General features: G+C 53.4%; 7 protein-coding genes across 7 annotated transcripts; 2 read left to right on the top strand and 5 right to left on the bottom strand.

Moving 5' to 3' along the window:
* Window positions 1-2357: 2357 nt before the first annotated feature.
* Window positions 2358-2762, bottom strand: PHYSODRAFT_522930 (hypothetical protein; the record flags this gene model as incomplete). The annotated part of the gene is made up of 1 exon (XM_009536197.1): window positions 2358-2762. A coding segment is annotated over one exon (405 nt), but the record flags the coding sequence as incomplete, so codon positions are not given.
* A 2353-nt stretch (window positions 2763-5115) lies between these two features.
* On the top strand, window positions 5116-6603 carry PHYSODRAFT_522232 (hypothetical protein; the record flags this gene model as incomplete). The annotated part of the gene is made up of 1 exon (XM_009536196.1): window positions 5116-6603. A coding segment is annotated over one exon (1488 nt), but the record flags the coding sequence as incomplete, so codon positions are not given.
* An 8-nt stretch (window positions 6604-6611) lies between these two features.
* PHYSODRAFT_523335 (hypothetical protein) lies at window positions 6612-7324 on the bottom strand (the record flags this gene model as incomplete). The annotated part of the gene is made up of 3 exons (XM_009536195.1): window positions 6612-6713; window positions 6862-7112; window positions 7219-7324. The coding sequence occupies 3 exons, from the start codon at window positions 7322-7324 to the stop codon at window positions 6612-6614; spliced, it is 459 nt and encodes a 152-aa protein (XP_009534490.1).
* Window positions 7325-7453: 129 nt separating this feature from the next.
* Window positions 7454-8782, top strand: PHYSODRAFT_263311 (hypothetical protein; the record flags this gene model as incomplete). Its single annotated transcript, XM_009536194.1, has 1 exon — window positions 7454-8782. One exon carries the CDS (start codon window positions 7454-7456, stop codon window positions 8780-8782), a length of 1329 nt encoding a protein of 442 aa, XP_009534489.1.
* Window positions 8783-12318: 3536 nt separating this feature from the next.
* PHYSODRAFT_355806 (hypothetical protein) lies at window positions 12319-12859 on the bottom strand. The gene is made up of 2 exons (XM_009536193.1): window positions 12784-12859; window positions 12319-12705 (listed from the first exon to the last, which is right to left on the bottom strand). Exons 1-2 carry the CDS (start codon window positions 12839-12841, stop codon window positions 12539-12541), a joined length of 225 nt encoding a protein of 74 aa, XP_009534488.1. The 5' UTR covers window positions 12842-12859; the 3' UTR covers window positions 12319-12538.
* Window positions 12860-13165: 306 nt separating this feature from the next.
* Window positions 13166-16504, bottom strand: PHYSODRAFT_521894 (hypothetical protein; the record flags this gene model as incomplete). The annotated part of the gene is made up of 4 exons (XM_009536192.1): window positions 13166-13940; window positions 14058-14597; window positions 14652-14882; window positions 14940-16504. 4 exons carry the CDS (start codon window positions 16502-16504, stop codon window positions 13166-13168), a joined length of 3111 nt encoding a protein of 1036 aa, XP_009534487.1.
* A 204-nt stretch (window positions 16505-16708) lies between these two features.
* Window positions 16709-18370, bottom strand: PHYSODRAFT_522292 (hypothetical protein; the record flags this gene model as incomplete). Its single annotated transcript, XM_009536191.1, has 1 exon — window positions 16709-18370. The coding sequence occupies one exon, from the start codon at window positions 18368-18370 to the stop codon at window positions 16709-16711; it is 1662 nt and encodes a 553-aa protein (XP_009534486.1).
* Between the last annotated feature and the right edge of the window lie 74 nt (window positions 18371-18444).

Here is an 18444-nt window from a genome sequence, read left to right as displayed (position 1 = left end):
GTTGTTTTTGATGTTGGAGGGATCGCTTTTAGGACGAGCGCTAAGATCCCCGGCCACCTCGCTGTGAGTTTTACCTTCCGCGTCACTGCTACTTGTACCCTCTTTATTTGGCAACCCAGTCGCCTGACTCATATAAAACGCGATATCCACGACTCTTGAGTGCCCTCCTTTAGTATCGCAAACTCTGGAATATTATTCCGTGCATAAGTGAGCAGCTCCGTGAACGTGCATGTTCCTCCAAAGACAAGACACGTCTCGTAAAATCCACAGACGCTGGGCTCGTAAGATTTCTCTGGCTTCTTTTCCCAGCCCCTTCGGCCCGAAACGCGTCACCGAAAGCCTCCAACGCAGCTGCATCGTCGAGTATGCTCCAAAGCGCCTTCTTCCACCCCAATAGAGTCACCTTCAGATTCTTTGCGGCTACCCTGGCGCTCCAACCCGCCACTCCTTCAGCTTAGCAACCTTCGTGGCGATAGGCACTTGCTTGAGGCGCCGCTTCTCTTTCTCCATTTCCAGGCAGTAGGGACTTGAGCTGCTGAGGGGACGAGATCAGAGGGGGGAGAGACAAACGGAACTGTTGGTCTTCGCTAATGGCTAAAATTACAAATGTAACGTCTATTTTCGCACACAAACTGCTGATCATAATGGCCTGTCGACTTATTCTGCAAGTAGGTCGACTTATAGCGCAACTCGGTCGACCTTTACTGCAAGTGGTTCAACTTATTCTGCAAGAAGGTCGACTTATAGCGCAAGTCGGTCGACTTATTCGGCAAGTAGGTCGACTTATTCTGCAAATGGGTCGAGTTATTCGGCAAGTTGGTCGAGTTATTATGCAGGTAGGCGGACATATGATGTGATAAGAAGTAGAAGTACGTATGTATTCAAAGCTTCGCGACCCAAAGGGTAGTCCAATGGTGTAACCTGAATGATGGTGCAATCACCTTACTTTCAGGATCCATTTTGAAGCCGCGATTCTACTGCTCGCTTGGTTTGTTTTCGTCGTCGACTTGATCGCCTTAAGTATTGTGTAAGTGGTCCCAACGAGCGCTCTTGACAGCCTACCGCCGCTGTCAGGCTCGTGGTCGTGTTGGGTCGTTGCCTCTGGTGACGAGACTGGCCGATCATGAACAGTATCACGGCTGATATTGAGGTTCACATCTGCATGGCGTTGCGTGGCCGGGATAGCCGGATCACTGGTACTATCCAAGCGCAGGGGCTGCGTCACATCTGGAAGCACAGATCGCGGCTCTTTATCACGAGCTTGGTACGGTCAGCGACTGATTCCTCATCCTCTGTAGAAACCTCCGAATCCGAGAGAACTAAAGTTTCTGCCTCTGAGTCCAGAAGAGGGATACCTTGGTCCACGCCGACTTGGTTTTCAGTCTTTTCTCCCTCTACCCCGGTCTCTACTGTGCGTCGGCTTACCTGGTGTCTAGGATGCACAAACTGTCTGCAGTTGGAGCTCACTCCGGGCATGTGGATACCACCGCGAATGCAGGCTGCAACAAGATGACTACATGCACCATTTTTTTCAAAGTACAAGCAGGGACAAGCCTTGGTCCGCGTGTCAGCAACCCATCCTTCCACGGGCATATTTTCAGTTTGCTTGCGTCTTGCGTTCGCAGACTTGATAGACTGTTTTACGGACCGTCTCTCCGTCGCCGTGAGTACAAGCGGACGTTGTAAAACTCGATACAGATCTGCAGGAACAGTCGAAATAGTCGGTAAACGCTCGACCTCTAGGCAGCCTCGCTTGGCTAAAAGGCGATACAAAAGCATCAACCGCTCCGATGCACTCGAAAAGTTGCAAAATGAAATCTCGCGACTCAAAAAGGCCAGCCTTGCGCTGTTCAAACTTCTAATCAAGTCATCAGGGGACAGAGGGCCTTCTGGACACTCTAATTTCAACCGCCGGTGATATTGCTCAAGGGGATTGTTAGTTGCAGCGTATCCCCGCGGAGCGCGGAATGCCTGCCACTTTGCAAATCTACTGAATTCAACTCTCGAATGATATGCGTTGTCAATTTCCGTATGGTAGACCCTTGAGCGAGCCCTTCCACTTGACCAACACGCGATCCTTGATGACTTCGAACTGGTCCTGTGGAGCATAGTGCATATCATACAAATCCTCAAAGACAGACCTGGTGTCTTCGTAAGATACTCGGTATTTAGCAGCATATTTTTACACGTTTTTCGTACCATGGAACCAGCACATCAAAACCACAGTATGTGGGAGCTCCGTGACGCAGGCGTTGAACTGGGCCTTACCGGCATCCATCATTACAAATTGAGGCTCAAACTCAATACCACAAGCATCTAAGCATACACGCTTGATGTAGCGGATGCTCCAGCCAATGTCAAATTTGCGTTTCTGTGACGTACAGAAGAACGCTAGTGGCAAAAAGTGGCAGCTTTGGTCCGAATATCCAAACGCAAAAAATGGAGTAGCCGTGAATCACCATACTATGAGTACTGTCGATGTGTAGCATGGTGGTGCAATCGCTGCGAGTTAAAATTGACAAATAATATCGGATTTGCTGCAGACAAGTCATGCCGACGCGAATTGGAAAAGCCTCGGAGCCGTCACCAATAAGTGAGACGGCACCACGGCTACCAGGGCGTTCATCGGGCTGCGAGTCACACAAAATCATCATCTCAAGATTTTGAAGCGATGTAAGATACAGCATGTCGTAGAGATGACCATCGCAAATCTCTATCATGGGAGCCATAGGATTCTTGGGGTGTTTTCGTCTCCAGTTTTCACAAAGTCAACCACTTGCTGATCCTTTGGTGCAGGGCCAATCATATCTCCCTCAGAAACCATAGTAACTATCACAGCAAAAAGCCGAGACGCCGTTGTCTTTACTCCAGAACTAAGTTGTTCCACAATGAAATTCTTCATTTCAGTTGTCAACTTCTTCACAGGGGAACTGGAAGATCCATCAGTGCCTCCAACATGGCGATGTTGCTGGAATCTCGCAAACGGGGGCCGAAAGACACATCTTGAACTTGTATCTACAAGGACAGGGGATGCGGACTTCTTCCGAATCAGAGCCATCGTCATCTTGAGATCGGCAGCGTCGTGACCGACACTTAGCTGTCTGTACTCTCATATTGTGCTCAGAAACCGCAAGTGCGTAGTTTCGGTCTACTAAAGGATCGATTGTACAATTAGTGGGGTCGCTTCTTCAACACTGTGTGCTGGGAGCGAATCGCAGAACTCCTACTGGGCCTCGTCCGTAGTAGCTCTTCCAATTTTGGTCCACCTTGGTCTGCCAGGGGCTTCGATTTCATCAGCGCTATCAGAACCCGACGACATCTCCTCCATCTCTAGCTCCCTCTCTTTGGTCGCCTGCGGATCGCTTTACTGTTTGATCTCCTCTTAGCTTGAGTGAAAAATGTTTTTGTTCTGTATCCATTCATACATTTCAGTGGTATCCTCTTTTTTATCCGGGGTGACTTCCTATTTATGTTGTGGGCGGTCTCGCACACAAAATACGTAATACTTCCTTTTTTGGGGTGCTCAAACACTTTTTATCCGTGCGAAATCACTCCACTCGCCGAGCGCCGCCGCTACGCGGCGGATAGAATTTATTAAATTGTTGTTAGTTGCTATGCACCCGTTCCGCTCGCCTCGTCGGCTCGCTGCACTACTCGCAATGTAAGGTTGGTAATTCGGAGGCTGGGGCGGATCCTGCGGCCCCGCAATATCGTAGCTGAGCCTTATGCACTAACTCAGGTCAGATATAGCTAAATTGGACTAATCGATCATATAGGAGCTCCATTTTATATAAATCGGACTCCGAGATAACACGTCAAATCCGACAAAATTAGGTTGGTCCACATATCGTACTTAAGCTGCCGAGCGAAGCGAAGGCGACCCCAAGGGGAGGCATTCCAAGTTGGCCATACCTCCCCACCTCTCATGACGCATTAGAACTGCAAGACATTGGGGACAATAGTACACTGTATACAGCCACTTCATAGCACTATGGCCAGCTAAATCACCTGTGTGATCATCTACGGCCGCTAAAACTTCGTGCCACGCCGATCTGAGAGGGCCCCAGACATGTTTTCGCGGTGGTCCCTTTTGCCGGCGAAAAGCGGCATTTCTGGCCCCTGTTTCGCAACTCGCAGCCCCCAGACGCAAATCGGGCCAGATATAGTCAGCCCCTCCTAGGCCTCCAGCAAATCAGGCCCGATATATCGGATCTTGGACCACCCGATTTGCCAAAACGGATGAAAGCCACAATAGTTGTTGTTAGAATGAGGATGGTTCATCGTGGATCGTGAATGGGAGGGTTTATCAGGCAGATTCTTGAACGATTATTGATCCTTGGTGGTCATGTTTTGAGTTGAGTACTTCACTGTCACTGTCACTCGGGCAAGGGTGCGCCACACAGTACATGTACTCATGTTGAGCCCTCGGGTACATGCATTTTTAGGCTCCCCCTGATGCCTGCTTTGGCGTCTACTTTACCATAGATTTTTCACGTGCAAATTCTCGTGACATGTAATACTTGGTATTCATTCGATTTGAGCGAACTAAGGTCATCGGTCGTCCGTACGCGATTGATTAAACTTTGCTGGGGCGATGGAAATCCAAGCTTGACCGTCATTCGGCTTGTATACTGTATTTCGCACACAGCAATATGTAAAGAAGCGTGAGTTCTTCCTAGTCCTCAAGTTTGCTGAAGGCGGGATTTTTTCCTTAAACAACCCACTAAGCATAAGTAAGCGAAATTGTTGAATCCATGAAGAAAGAATTCATAGCTTTAGAGGAAAAACCGACGCTGAGGGCGATAATAGGCTAGCGCAAAGTACGACAGCACTGGTATCACTACGGTAGTCCTTCCAAGACCAATATAAATAGAAGTCGGACCTTCGCTTCGCGAGAGTGCGGGTGGCGTGTCCACCAACTCGGTATTCCGCGTACTCTAATTCGATGAGATCACTAAGAAGTCTCAACAGCTCGATGCCAATATCGGCGAGGAGGACGTCCAGCATGTATACCAAAGACGGCAGCTATATCAACAAGGTCCAAGCAGCCAACGAAGAAGCGTCTCTCTTCACGGCAAAAAGAACGCTGCTGTACGTGTGGATGTGGTCCCATAGCTGCTCCAGGCCAGAAGCTACATCAAATTCATGACTCCGCACAAGATCACCCAAGATCTGGTCGTCCCCGATAACACCCCAAGTGAGACGACGAATCTCAACGTATTCTGCCCGGTTAAAGGCTTGTTGGTGGCCGGAGCGTGGTGGAACGTGGCGGCCACTCACTACTACACAATTCCGGATTCTAAACTATGCCACTTTGTCGTGCCGCAGTACAATATCCATGGTTCGTATCTCCTTGGGACTGAAAAAGTGACCCCATCCCCCACGACACCGGCAAGCTGCTCCAACGAAAGCTTCGCGTTCCACCACTACTTTTACCATGGTAGTATTGGCTTCTACGCGTTCTACGAGGAAGCGTCAGGCACGTACTGCTCGATCGACCAGACGGCTTACGTGAAGGTGCATGGCCTCGGGACGTACGACAGCAATGGTGCCCATTTGGCAAAGGATACCGGGCACACGACGTACAGGCGGTCGTATTGGTACGGCTTGTTCGGAGCGGTCTGGATTGTATATCGCACAATGTTGATGAGGCGCAGCTTCATTTCCTGCAAGCGATTTGGACGGAGGAGCGACATCATGCAGCAGCAAATGCGGTTCAAAGACGCCGTGGTATACGTCCAGGAGAGCCTCCGACTTTCAGCCCACGGAGCGAGGAACTATCACCGAGCTGCGATCCTTTATCTCTTGGTCGAGGGTCTTATGAGCGACTTGTTCATGCTTATCGCACAGGACGGATTCATCGCCAAGATTCAGTACATTTCACTGGGATACAACTTGTCCGGGGTGCTCTCGATGCTGTTCGAGATGGTGGAGAGCATGAAGTGGCTGAGTGAGAAATGGCGCTGCTTGGTCAAACGACTTGTCTTCAACTACGAGACAGCCTTGGTAGGCGAGTTTTGCTGCGCTGCAGCAATGCAGTCTTACCTCACGCTACTAAACAGATCGAGTCTCAAGCACACTCAGCCAGAAGAAGCCGCTTCGTACTACGTGTGGAGCTTGGCTGGCCACGGTGTCATTGTTCTCGGAATTGTAGCCACAATTGTATCGATTCGAGCGACAGGGGCCCTTATTGCGGTTAGATTCACCTTTGGTTCATTGAAGCCCTTCACAACCGCATGCAGCGTTGACTCTGCGCTGGGAGTCCGATCGAAGATGATACTACTGAGTGGATATGTATGGGTGGATGGCGAGCTCCGCTACAAAGTGGAGACTCTAAAGTCCTTTGGGATAGTGAGTATTGAGGAGGAAGACGGAGCGAGTTGTCTCGTTATTCACAAATTGCGCTGGCTGGCAATTCCTCGACAGGACATGATCGTCATCGGCGAAGTTCACGAAAGCCGAGTGCAACCCTGCATCGAGCGGCCCTGTACCGGCGTCGTGAGTGTGTTCGACAGAACACTAGGAGGCCCGACCAATACAGCACACGAATCTCCTCTGATAGAGAAACAGACCTTCGTTCGACAGATGCCTTATCGAACCTAGCCAACAATTCACTTGTTGCCATGGAGCTCCTCCTCCTTCACTTCATCCGCAATAACGTCGAGAATTTCCCTCTTTACCTCTCCCAGTCCTTCAAAGTCCAGTTGCTTCAACTCGCTATCCGCCGCGTTCTTCTGCGAGCGTGGCGTCTTCTGCAGTCGCTGGCGGAGCTCCGTCATCTGCTCACAGCACCCAAAAATGACAATAGATAAGAGCACAACTTCTTTAAGAACTTCCTCACTCAACCACTGCAACTCTCACATTGGTCACTCCGAGTGCAGCAGCAGCACCGCCCACCAGCAAACAGCAGCCTGTGACCGACACGAGCGTCACACCGAAGAGCGCCTTCCAGGCCGCAGTGCTGGGCGGCAAAGGCTTGTCCAGAGCCAGTTTCTTCTCGAACAGAGTGGCCGGCTTGGGCTTGAACTCCTTCTTGCTGGTGGACGTCTTGTCGGCGTTCTTCTCCTCCTCGGCCAGCGCCTTCTGCTGCTTGGTCATGCCGTAGTAGAAGCCTACGACACATTTTCACAATACAAACATGAATATATGTGTCACAACCTCGTAATACCACGAGAAACAGCTACAAATTGAGGTTAAATCGATGAGATAGACACCCACCGCCGCCTAGAAACACCGCGGCCACTACAGACACCGCCGTAGACACGACGCTCAGCGTGCGCTGCTGCTCCGCCGCCGCCACCTCCTCATCACCAGCGCTGCTCATTATCACTGACAACGGCAACAACTATTACAATAGCAAACGTATCTGATTCGCTAAAACTCATTCCCCAAATTTCACATTACATTAGCGAATCACATCTCGATTACTACGGCAGTTTCCAATTGATGGACAATGCGGCAGGTGGTCTCCGGCGCACATCGCTTCCTGAGCTCCAGACGCCGCCCCGAGCGCTTCTCGTCGCTGGCGGCTGCTCTGCGGGTCTTCCACGAGCAGAACGACCATTTTTTGGTGCCCTATACCTTCCAGGTGCCTCAGAATGAGCCCCAGAACGCAGCCACTTCTGTGTGGCCGGAAGACGCGCGCGGCCTGAATTTGGGGCGCGAGATCCGCAAATTCGTGGACATTTCAAGCTGTAAACCCTCCCCAAAGCTCGAGGAGACTCGCCGTCAATTGGACGCCGTCGGGTTTCCCAAAATTCACGACTGGAAGCGCTTCCAGTGGGAACAAATCTCTCTTTCGGCACTGAAAAATTACAAGAAGATGGAGGGCGATCTACTGGTGAAGCGGAACTTTGTGGTGCCTGAGGGGGATCCACAGTGGCCAAAGACGACGTGGGGGTTCAAATTGGGCTCTCAAGTCAATTCCTTGCGTCAGAAGAAGGAAAAGTTGGAGAAGTACCAGATTCAGGACCTCGACGACATCGGCTTCGTCTGGGTGGTGGCGGTCTACAATTGGGACGTCATGTTCATGCCAGCACTCAGAAGGTATCAAGAGCTCTATGGTCACTGTGATGTTCCCCAGAATTTCGTGGTTGGTGAAGGTGAAGATGAGGAGAACGAGTGCCCGGAAGGTCTGCGAGGGTTTCGCCTTGGAGCCGTGGTGAACCGCATTCGAGCCATCTCAGCGTTCTCCGACTACGTGGACCGTGACAGGAAGGAGCTGGAGAAGTTAGGTTTCTACCTCAACAGCAATGACCAGAAGTGGCAGGAGACCATCCTGCCAGCGTTCGAGACGTACCATCGAGTCTACGGAGACTGCAACATCGCCGCGCTCTTTATCGTGCCGGAAGAGGACCCATGGCCGCAGTCGACGTGGGGTATTCGACTTGGCTACATTGCGCAGAATATTCGCAACCGAGGCGACTTCTTCCGACAAGTTGCGCGGGACTTTGACAAGCTGGAGCAGATCGGGTTTGTCTGGAACGTGTCCGCGGCCAAGTGGGAGTACGGCGTGATGCCTGCGTTGACGACTTACGTGCTCGCGTTCGGGAGTGCCGACGTCCCCGCTGACTTCGTGGTGCCATCCGAAGACCCGTGGCCGGAGGCGTCGCGCGAATTGAAGCTCGGGGAGTTGGCTACAAACCCCGTGAGAAGGAAGCGATTCGCAGACTTCATTGAGATCGACCGCTTGCAGCTGGAAGCGCTCGGGTTCTTCTGGTCGGCCATGCCCGGTGATGAGATCAGCGAAATGGCTGAAGATGACGATCTCGGGGAGTGGTGATAAGATACCTAAATGGAATTCCGACAGCACGGACAAACCCGTACCCATTGTCAAGTGCACATATACGTTAACCTGTTTCACCAGTTCGCTTCGACAAAGGCTCGGCTCGAAGGTGTATGTTACTGCTGAGAGTGTGATTGTGGCAGGGATGCTGCCGATGATTATTGTTTATCTCGAGCGCTGCTGTGATTGTCGTCCTTGGGGGTTCCGTTCTGGTCATGTGTTGATCGATGTGCTTGGATACTTTTTTGGCATGGTAACGACCGGGTTTGCCATGCACGCGTACGACTGCGATCTCGTATTATGCTACAAGCTGCTGCGGCACACTCGCTATTTCGCACGCGATTCTGCACGGATTCCCCTCCATGGCCAGGAAGATAGACTGCGAGTGGAGAGTCGACTCGATGCCCCTTTAACGCCACGAAAGACAACAAAAATGCTTGAGTAGCGCTGATTTTAAGGATAAGCGTTCAAGATCTTAAGAATATTAAGTAAACGTTAAATGAAAATCCGAGCATGGATAAACTCGCCAAACCCGGGCTTAGTTAGTGTCTCGTCGAGTCGTAGCGCTGTAGACGAAAAGGGCCGAAGCTGCCTCGATTAAACCTCGTGCTTGGAAATACACCGCTGAATTGCTGGAGTGCAACCGCTCGGTGCAAATAACTGTCATCTGACAGTCAGTCGCCCGAATCCGGAAGCTCCGAGGCCGCATTATGCTGTCCAAGCGCAATAGCTTGAGCGATGATCTCATCATATGGCGCGGCATGAGCGCGCACAATGTATCCATCCAAGTTCGGCAGGGCCTTTCGTTTGCTATGCGGCGGCGCAAGATCTGGTTGGAGATCGTAGACGTTGAAGTGCACAAAAAGTCTAAGTCAATTATTGGCCAGGTAAGGAGCTAGCAGTGCAGGCAGGACGTGTCATATCTTTTCTGACAACGCAATTCTACGGGCTTAGAACTTTGAATTCTCCACGAGACGCATGACAATGTCTTCTCATGGCAGTGGAGCTTCCAATAAGATTCCAGAGGGCGAAGGCACCGCCGGTGAAGACGATGCGTCCTTCCCACCGGTTTCCCAGGACAGCCGAATGCCCGAGATCATAGAGGCGGTGGTGGCTGGACTCCCCATCCAAGTCAACACATACAACAGAATTATCGTACGCTGCGCTCTTCTGGTTCTTGAACTGAGTATTTCAAGCTGAACTCACCCTGCTGCTGCATCTTTTGCAGATCAAACAGCTTTGCCTGGTCATTGCCTCCGAGCTCCGATTGAACGCAGAGGCTGGCAAAGTGCTGTCCTTCATCCTTTATCGCGACCAGGTTCCACCCAACCGGCGTCCATGTATCCCTGCTGGGGCCGAGTCGTACGCAATCTACACCGATGTCTTGGAGTCGTGCATCCAGTTGCGTGATCCGAGCGTCTACAAGCACATGCTATCGATCGGTGTGGACCGATACGTCGTCTGGATGCTCTTCCAGGTCTTCATTTCCGACACGCTGCCACTCGTGCTGCGTGTTCGCTTCCTCGACCTCGTGCTTGTCCGAGGCTGTGTCGCGCTCGTGTCAGCAATGCTGGTAAGAAACTACGGTAGCAGCAATGCAATAACAGTTCGTATTGGCACTGACAGTGTGGTGCTGCGTGGAATAGGCGTACCTAGCGTGGCGAAAGGAGGCATTGCTGCAGACCAAAACGAGCACGGAGTTCGTCGCTTGCATCAAGCAGCCGCACACCGACTGGCTGACGAACGACATGCTCGAAGCCTTCTGGGCCAAATGCGTGAGCATGCACACGCAGGCATTCTTGGACTTGTACGTGGAGAATACCTCGCGCATGCGACTCAAAGCGGTCACGATAGCTCGCCAACGAGACGTCTACGAGCCTCTGCTGAACCAACATCAACGCGATATCTTCCACCACTCGCACTACTCGTGGATCGGGTTCGACGTGGACCATACGCTCGTGGAGTATCGCCTCCCGTATCTGCTGCGAACGAGCTTCACCCAAGCTACCAAGGAGCTCCAGAAGAACTTCCCAGGTCTCCGTACTGTTCCTCCAGCGGAATGGTTGCCTTCAATCGCTCAGCGCGGAATTGTCGTCGATACAGCTCGTGGTAATTTCTTGCATGTAGGGGAGGACGGCTCTATCCAGCGCGCCTACCATGGTTCCCATGAGATTTCGTACTACAGCGTCAGCATGCTGTACGGCGACACCGTTACCAAAGATGACAACATTAGCGGGTTGCTTGGCGGTTCATCAAAGCTGATACATCTCCACACAGCCGCAGACATTATCTACGCCCCTCTGTACGCCTGGATCGTGGATGCCTTCGATTCAGGAGTGGTAAGTGCTCTGATTCTGAAAGTTTTCGTTCTCAGGACTCGAGTACTGATCCTTAGTTGTCGATAGATTGTCATGGAGGAGCTCGGAGCAACGCTTTATCTCGTCCCGGATATAGTTGACCAGCCTCAGGGCAACCCGAACGACCCCTTCCTCGCGAACAAGGCAGTGTATGTGTCACTAAGCGGCTTCGCGCTCAAGGCTGCTCGATCATTTTATGCTGGGGCTTTCTGGAAGACAATTACCACGTCTCCAGATCTGCTGATCCAGCCGAATGCCGACATCGTGACGCTGCTTGAGATCCTCAAGACCAATCTCGGCAAGCAGCTTTACATCCTCACGAACGGGTCGTGGACGCATTGCAACACGGTGATGCAGTTCGCAGTGGGGCGCAACTGGCTCAACTACTTCGATCTCGTGGTGACGGAGGCCAACAAGGAGGTCTTCTTCGACCAGTTCAACGACACATTCTTCTCGGTACGCCACGATTACGCTGCGCATATTTTGAAGAGTCCATTGCTAACGTGCTGGTTTGCTGCAGGAACTGAACGTGGAAGGCGTAGCAAATAACGAGTCGGTAGGAGGCCGCACCCCGAAAAAAGTGGTCAAGACGCTGCACCGCCGCAAGATTTACGCGCACGGCAACGTCAAGACCCTCATGACCTTCTTCAGCGAGAACGCGCGCAGACCGACATCGACACACCTGACCGTCGAGAAAGACCAGGTACGTTTCAATCTCACTGCCGCAGGTTGCATCAACCCCCACACACGCTGACCCCCACACACGCTGACCCCCACACAATACAGCGCATCTGCTACTTTGGAGACCACGTGATGCAGGACATTCTCCTCCCCGCGCGCTTCACGACCATGTGGGACCTCGTAGCGGTCGTGAAGGAGATCCAGAACATCGGCCAGCCCGCCGAAGCCGTACGCTGCAACCTCTTCCACCTAAATAGCCCCCACCAAGCTCACCGCTAACACCATTTCGTTGACACAGGAGGAGGCCTTACCGGGCTGGTTCAAGCGCTGGGTGTACCGCGGGGCTGGGATAGCCAGTCCGGACCTGCGCTCGTCCTTCTTCTTCCTCGGCCCCAGCGGCTCGGCGTCCTATTTCGGCAAGAAAGTGTGCGCCGCAGCCACGCTCTGCCTCCCGTCCGTCGGCAAGCTCGCGCACTGCGACAGCGTGCTCAAAGTGGGCACCGTAAGTGTCTTCATTCCCTTGCCAAGCTGCTCGTAGACTATATTAACACCCCTTCCATTGGCGCGTGGCCAGATCCTGCAGGGGGGTCGCTACGTGCCCAACAGCGAGCTGGGCGCCATCCCCAAGCGCGTGATCGCCAAAGTGCGCTCCATCGACGCCAACAGCAGCCGCGCGTGACCAAATTTGTGGGTTTATGGGTCTCTCTTGCTCTCTCTATTCGCCGCGCCGCTTCTTGTCCATGTTCTTCCACATGGAGGACGACGGTTTCTCCGGCTCGGGGTCGGCCTCGCCCTTCTCCACAGCCTCGCGGCGCCTCGACGTGCGCTCCCTGCCCTGCTGCGCCATGGAGCTGTACCGCGGCAGGTAGATGCCCAGCGCGCCTGGTCAAGAGATATTGTTTAGTCTATACATACCGCATGCTTAGTGTGTCCATGCCATGAGGGATGAAGCAAGCGCACCTGCGACGCCCACCAGCGTGACGCCGAAGCCCAGGATCACGGCCTTGCCCTTGTTCATTGTTGTCGTGCACCTCAAACTCTGCTGCGCCTCAAGACCAAAAGCTCGAAATGGTCCGTCACAAAAACAATCACTCCCATTTGCGTGGCCCACCTCAAAATGACCGGAGCTTCAAGCTGCCCAGCACCTGCAAGGCGCCGTCCTGGGAGCCGAGAGCAGCGGATGTGCGCTGGGTCGGCGCGCGGGCTGCGCGTCGGGCGTCGAAGCTACACTTTTAAAGAGGCATTGAACCTAAAGCGGGTACTTAGTAGCCCCAGTTTAATGGATCGACGGGGCATTAAGTTTCCGTGTTGATAGTTGAGCCCCGTTGGCACTGATTCATTGCTAATTGAAGTTTCCTCGAACGAGTGCAGGCCCCTTCGGGTTCTGCGGCAACGATGGCAGCGGTGTCTCCGACGACTCCTTCGCTGCAGCTTGGGTCGTAGTATCGTCCCTTTCGTGGAATTTGACGTGGTTGTGGCTTGACGCACCTGCAACCGGATCCGACTCGTGTTGCTGTCGTGGTCGCTTTGCAGCCTTGAGGGCATCCGGGTGTGCCAGGACGAAAACCAAGTCGTCTTCAGCCAGAACCGTGTCGCTGTCGGGGCCTGTGGCCACATAGGGCAACTGAAACGGAGTTCCAGTGCCGCGGTACAGCCCAATAGCGACGATTTCCTTGGTGGAGAGCAGATGCAGGAAGAGCTCGCCGAAGGTTCTCTGGACGAATTTGGACGGCACTGGAATCTGCACTATCGAGCTTGCGGTGCATGAGGAGAAGTTCCTGTCATCGCCTGATAGAGCCGCGGGACGGCCATTCTCGGAGAACAGGAGCTCGTAGATCAAGCGGATCAGCCCCGGCGTGAAGAAACTCTGGCACAGCATGTTGTCGAAGATGTCGTCCGAGAACCCGTAGCCTGCCGCGAAGAATGGCAGCAGGGCCGATCTGCGCACGTCGAAGTAATGCCGTCGCGTGGACTCCAGCTCCCGCCGGATGAGTGTGCGTTTGGTGTTGATCCGTTTGCTCAGCTTGACTTGCTGGTCGAGAGAGATGATGTTGTCGGCTCCACGCAGGTAGATGTTCTTGACGACGTTTGCCTTACCAATTTTGCGTTTGAAGTCGCTGGCGTCGTCGGTGATGCGTTGCTCTGACAGACTCGCGGACGGCACAACACCCACAGTGCAGATCGGGGCAGTGGCCATCACAAGGGAGTCGAGCTCTTGGCGGTGCTGATAGGACGTGGCTGTCCGCTTCTTCAGCGTTGAATCGAGGATTTGCATCGTTCGAGGCATGTTGAGCTCGACCATGGGCATGAGACCCGAGGTGGTGTCCATACCGTTCTCTGCCTGAATCGATAGGACAGCCAGGTAATGGAAAATCGTCTGGCTATCAACAGCTTCACCGTCGACATCCTGGATGTTGGACTTGTCCGCGAGAACTACGCAGCGGCTGGCGTCGAGGATATTCGCGCGAAGCAGCTCGCGCTTGGAGTCTCCAGTTGCCAGCATGATGAAAATATCGTCGAATTCGCGGAGCTCTCGACAAGTGGCGCTCGCGCTTTTGGATGAAGACCACGACAGAAAGATGATCGGGTGATAATCGCTACTACCCGACACGTGGCGCTCCAGACGCAGCATTTGCGCGAATGCTACCGTGGAGGTTATGTCGAGGTCCGAGACGACGATGATGTGGTTTCGGATGCTGTCGCCTGTGGACGGGTACTTGGCCTCTTCGATGAACATCTCGTCTACTATCCTGAGTTCTGCCGAATCTGCAACGCTGTGTTGTCTTGTCAGCTTCGAGATGCCATGTTTCGGTGGCGAATGCTTGGACATCGCGTTGTACTTTACCCCTCGCGTTGGCAGCACATTCCCCTTGGCTAGCCAGGTCTTCAGCTCGTTGGAGATGGAGCTCGTAAGTGTGAGCCTTTTACTCTCGCTCATCACGTAGACCAGTTGACCTGGACGCATGATAACTGAATTACCGGGGTTGCTGAGCATCTGCGCGGGGTGTTCCACTTGGTGTGTCCACGAGCATCTGCGCAGTTGTGGTATCGCTTTGGTGCTGGTAGGGGATTTCTTCAATGCCGACGAGGATGACGCGTTGCTCGGTTGCTCGTACACTGCTAGCAGGATGACCTCTCCATACGAGATTTTATAGAGAAGTTCGCACGCCTGGCTGAAGGTGAGACCATGGAACACCGACGGTAGCGTGGTGGCGTAGACTTCCAGGGCCATTCCTTCAGCGTACTCCTGCTCCCAGCTCGTGAGCGTCTGCCGGTTGACCAGAGTCGTGGATCGGAACAAATTGCTGATGAGAGTTACGAGTCCTGGACAGAGGCAGCTCTTGGCTAGCAGACTGATCTTGATCTGGTCCAAGCACAGCAGTTGATCCGCGTCCACCCCGTTGATGTAGTCCAAGAAGACAGGACTAACTATCTGGGTGTACACCGGCAGGTCCGGGTTATAGTTTCGAATGGCGAGCAAGCGCATGACCGTCTCGGCGTCCGTCTGCTTGGTATTTGGTGCTGCTTTGGAGGCAAGGACGAAGCACGCCCGCGCTGCATCGGCGCCCACTCGACACATGTCCTCTTCACTCATCACTGATCCTTTGATGTACGTGACTCTGTTCTGAAGCACGGGGTGATCTAACAAGGTGATGATCTCCTCTGTAGGCTCTCTGGGTCCAACAATCACACAAGGAAGCTCGACTATGGACGGGTCGATCTCGTGCTGTGTTCCTGCTGGGCCGGCGAACGAGTTCATCGATCCCAAGGCGCGATCTGGGTGGTAAAACTCTCGGAAGAAATTCAGCAGACAGCGGGGCTCCATGACGTGACCAACGACCAAGATGTGCGGCTTCCCCACCGACGGATGATACGTCGTTCGGAAGTGCGATTGCAGAGCCATGAGGTGAGTGAGGCGGGAGATCTCCGTAGGAATCATGGTGAACGACACGATGATAACACCCAGAGCGACTGCACGCCCTCCAGACGTGACCGGCACGATGTCACCGTAGCCGACCGTCGCGATGGTGACCACGATGAAGTACAGAGCCTCACCGAACGTCAGATCTGGCTGGGCTCCTTCGTTCCCTTCGACGGCGTGGAAGATACCGGCAGCTACGAAGATCAAGCAGGTCGTGAGGAGGATGATCGTGTACACTTGCTTCTGTACGGCGGATACTGTTTGGGACCCAGCCACGCGCACGACGCGGATGAGTCTGAGCATGCGCATGACTCGAACGAAGCGGATGAAGGGCAAGGACTTGCCGTAGCCTGTACCGAACTGGTCCACTAGCGCCGGGAAGATCGTGAGCGCGTCCATGATCCCGTTCACGCTGAAGACGAACTGCCACCGGTTCTCGCAGCAGTAGAGGTTGAGGAAATAGTCGGAAGCGAAGACGATCATGGAGGTCGTGTCGAATGTAGGCATCTGGCCTTCATCGTGCGGCTCGTATGTCTGAACTACGTACGTGGCCGACACCAGCAGAGCAAAGACCGTCTGGAATATCTCCCACGCAGTCCCGAGCTTGGAAAACTTGAGCTTCATGCGCACTCGAGTCCGCAGCGGGTAGTGGCTCGGAATCCCCTGGAACACCCGGAATCGTGACAAGAACCCTGTCGCTGGGTATCCGCGCTCCCTTAAACTCCGTCGGGACATCTCGGAGGTCAGAGGAGCAGGCATTGTGCTTGACTTGAGTTGACCGAGAGTACAAGGAAGCGAAGGCGACAGAGCGATGGCAGTCGTTTCAAGAAACCTACGCTATTTCGGTGGCTGACTGATAGCGTTGAAGTTGTTCCGTCTCAGGTTTTGTGCCATGGCCAAAAAATACGTGGTTTGGATGGGTTTCTTCATGTATTGTGAGCAAGACAAGGTTAAGTGATGGATTCAGCTTATGTACGGCAATTGGCGAGTGGAAACCGGCTTTGGCCTTATCAGGGCTTCATCCGATGCCTCCGCTGGACCTCCGAGCGTGGTTCCGAACACGCTCACAATACCGACACAGGGGCGCTCGATGCAAGGCTGGACTCGATATCCGTGGACTTCCCCGATGACGATCATATCCTGCCGCGGAAATGCCAGCCAGTGGAGTTTGTGGAGGACGAGGAACTGCGTGTCGTCTTCCTCCTCCATGCTCATGATCCCGAATGATTTCAGAGTTTCTACTTTGTAGCAGAGTGTGCCGTTCTCCCAGACATATCCACCGAGGAGAATCATCTTAGAGCGAACTCCCAGTGCAGCGTCCACACTGCATGGCGACGTGAAGAGCTTCAGTGACCCGAAGGTGTATTTGACAGTAACGATGGCTCCTGCCGCTCGAATGGATAGAATGGCGGCGACAATGCCAAAGACGATGACGCCGTGACCAACCAAGCTCCACACGTAGTACGACACAGCTTCTGCCGCTGGCTGAGTGTGCTTGAGACTCGATCGGTTCAACAGCGTGAGGTAGAACTGCATGGCTGCTGCACAGCAAAACTCTCCGACCAAGGCCGTCTCGTAGTTGAAGAGCAAGCGCTTGACGAAGCAGCGCCACTTCTCACGCAGCCAGTTCATGCTCTCCACCATTTCAAACAGCATCGAGAGAATCCCAGACAAGTTGTATCCGAGTGAGATGTACTGAATCTTGGCGACGAAGCCATCCTGCGCGATGAGCATGAACAAGTCGCTCATAAGACCCTCGACCAAGAGATAAAGGATCACAGCGCGGTGATAACTCCTCGCTCCGTGGGCTGATAGTCGGAGGCTCTCCTGGACGTACACCAGAGCGTCTTTGAAGCGCATTTGCTGCTGCATGATGTCGCTCCTTCGCCCGAATCGTTTGCATGAAACGAAGCTGCGCCTTATCAGCAGCGTCCGATACGCGATCCAAATCGCGCCGAACACGCCATACCAGTACGACCGCCTGTACGTCGTATCCCCGGTATCCTCAGCCAAATGGGCACCATTGCTATCGTACGTTCCAAGGCCATTCACTTTCACGTACGCAGTCCAGTCGATCGAGCAGTACGTTCCCGACGCCTCCTCGTAGAACGCGTAGAAGCCGATACTCCCGTGGTAGAAGTAGTGGTGGAACGGGTAGCTGTCGTTGGAGCAACTCGCCGGTGTCGTGGAAGATGGAGATACTTTGTCGGCTCCGAGGAGATACGCTCCGTGGATATTATACTGCGGCACAACAAAGTGGCAGAGATTTCCAGCGGGAACAGAGTAATAGTGCGTGGGCACGACGTTCCACCACGCACCAGCAATGACGAGGCCTTCGACTGAGCAGAGATCGTTGAGATGCGTTGTATTGCCTACTGAACCCTCGGGGGCGACGAGATCTTGCGTGATCTTGTGCGGCGCCATGAACTTGGCGTAGCTTCGAGCCTGCAGAATCAACGGTACCACCCCGACGCTGACCCATACACACAGCAGCAGACGTTTTGCCGTGAGGTGGGCTGTCCCGTCACGGAGAGCTTTGATTTTGTCGACGTATTTCCCATTGACTACGTAGACGCTCGACCTCCTCGGCGAAACGAAGCCCCTGAGGCTTCGAATCGACTCCATGTGCGCGTTGGTATTTGCTCTCGCGTCGACTTGAGTAAATGTTCAAGTGGCGTCTCTCGAGGTGATGCCTCTTG

The sequence above is a fragment of the Phytophthora sojae genome (genome assembly GCF_000149755.1).
Source record: "Phytophthora sojae unplaced genomic scaffold PHYSOscaffold_9, whole genome shotgun sequence".
In the NCBI taxonomy this organism is placed as follows: Eukaryota; Oomycota; class Peronosporomycetes; order Peronosporales; family Peronosporaceae; genus Phytophthora; species Phytophthora sojae.
This window is presented reverse-complemented; position numbering and strand designations above follow the sequence as displayed.

What these genes read in the sequence shown, in the direction of transcription:
- PHYSODRAFT_355806 (XM_009536193.1), bottom strand. Translation starts at nt 12,841, where the DNA reads ATGAACAAGGGCAAGGCCGTGATCCTGGGCTTCGGCGTCACGCTGGTG. An exon ending in CACGCTGGTGGGCGTCGCAG is followed by an intron (nt 12,706 to 12,783) that starts GTGCGCTTGCTT and finishes TCTCTTGACCAG; the next exon opens with GCGCGCTGGGCATCTACCTG.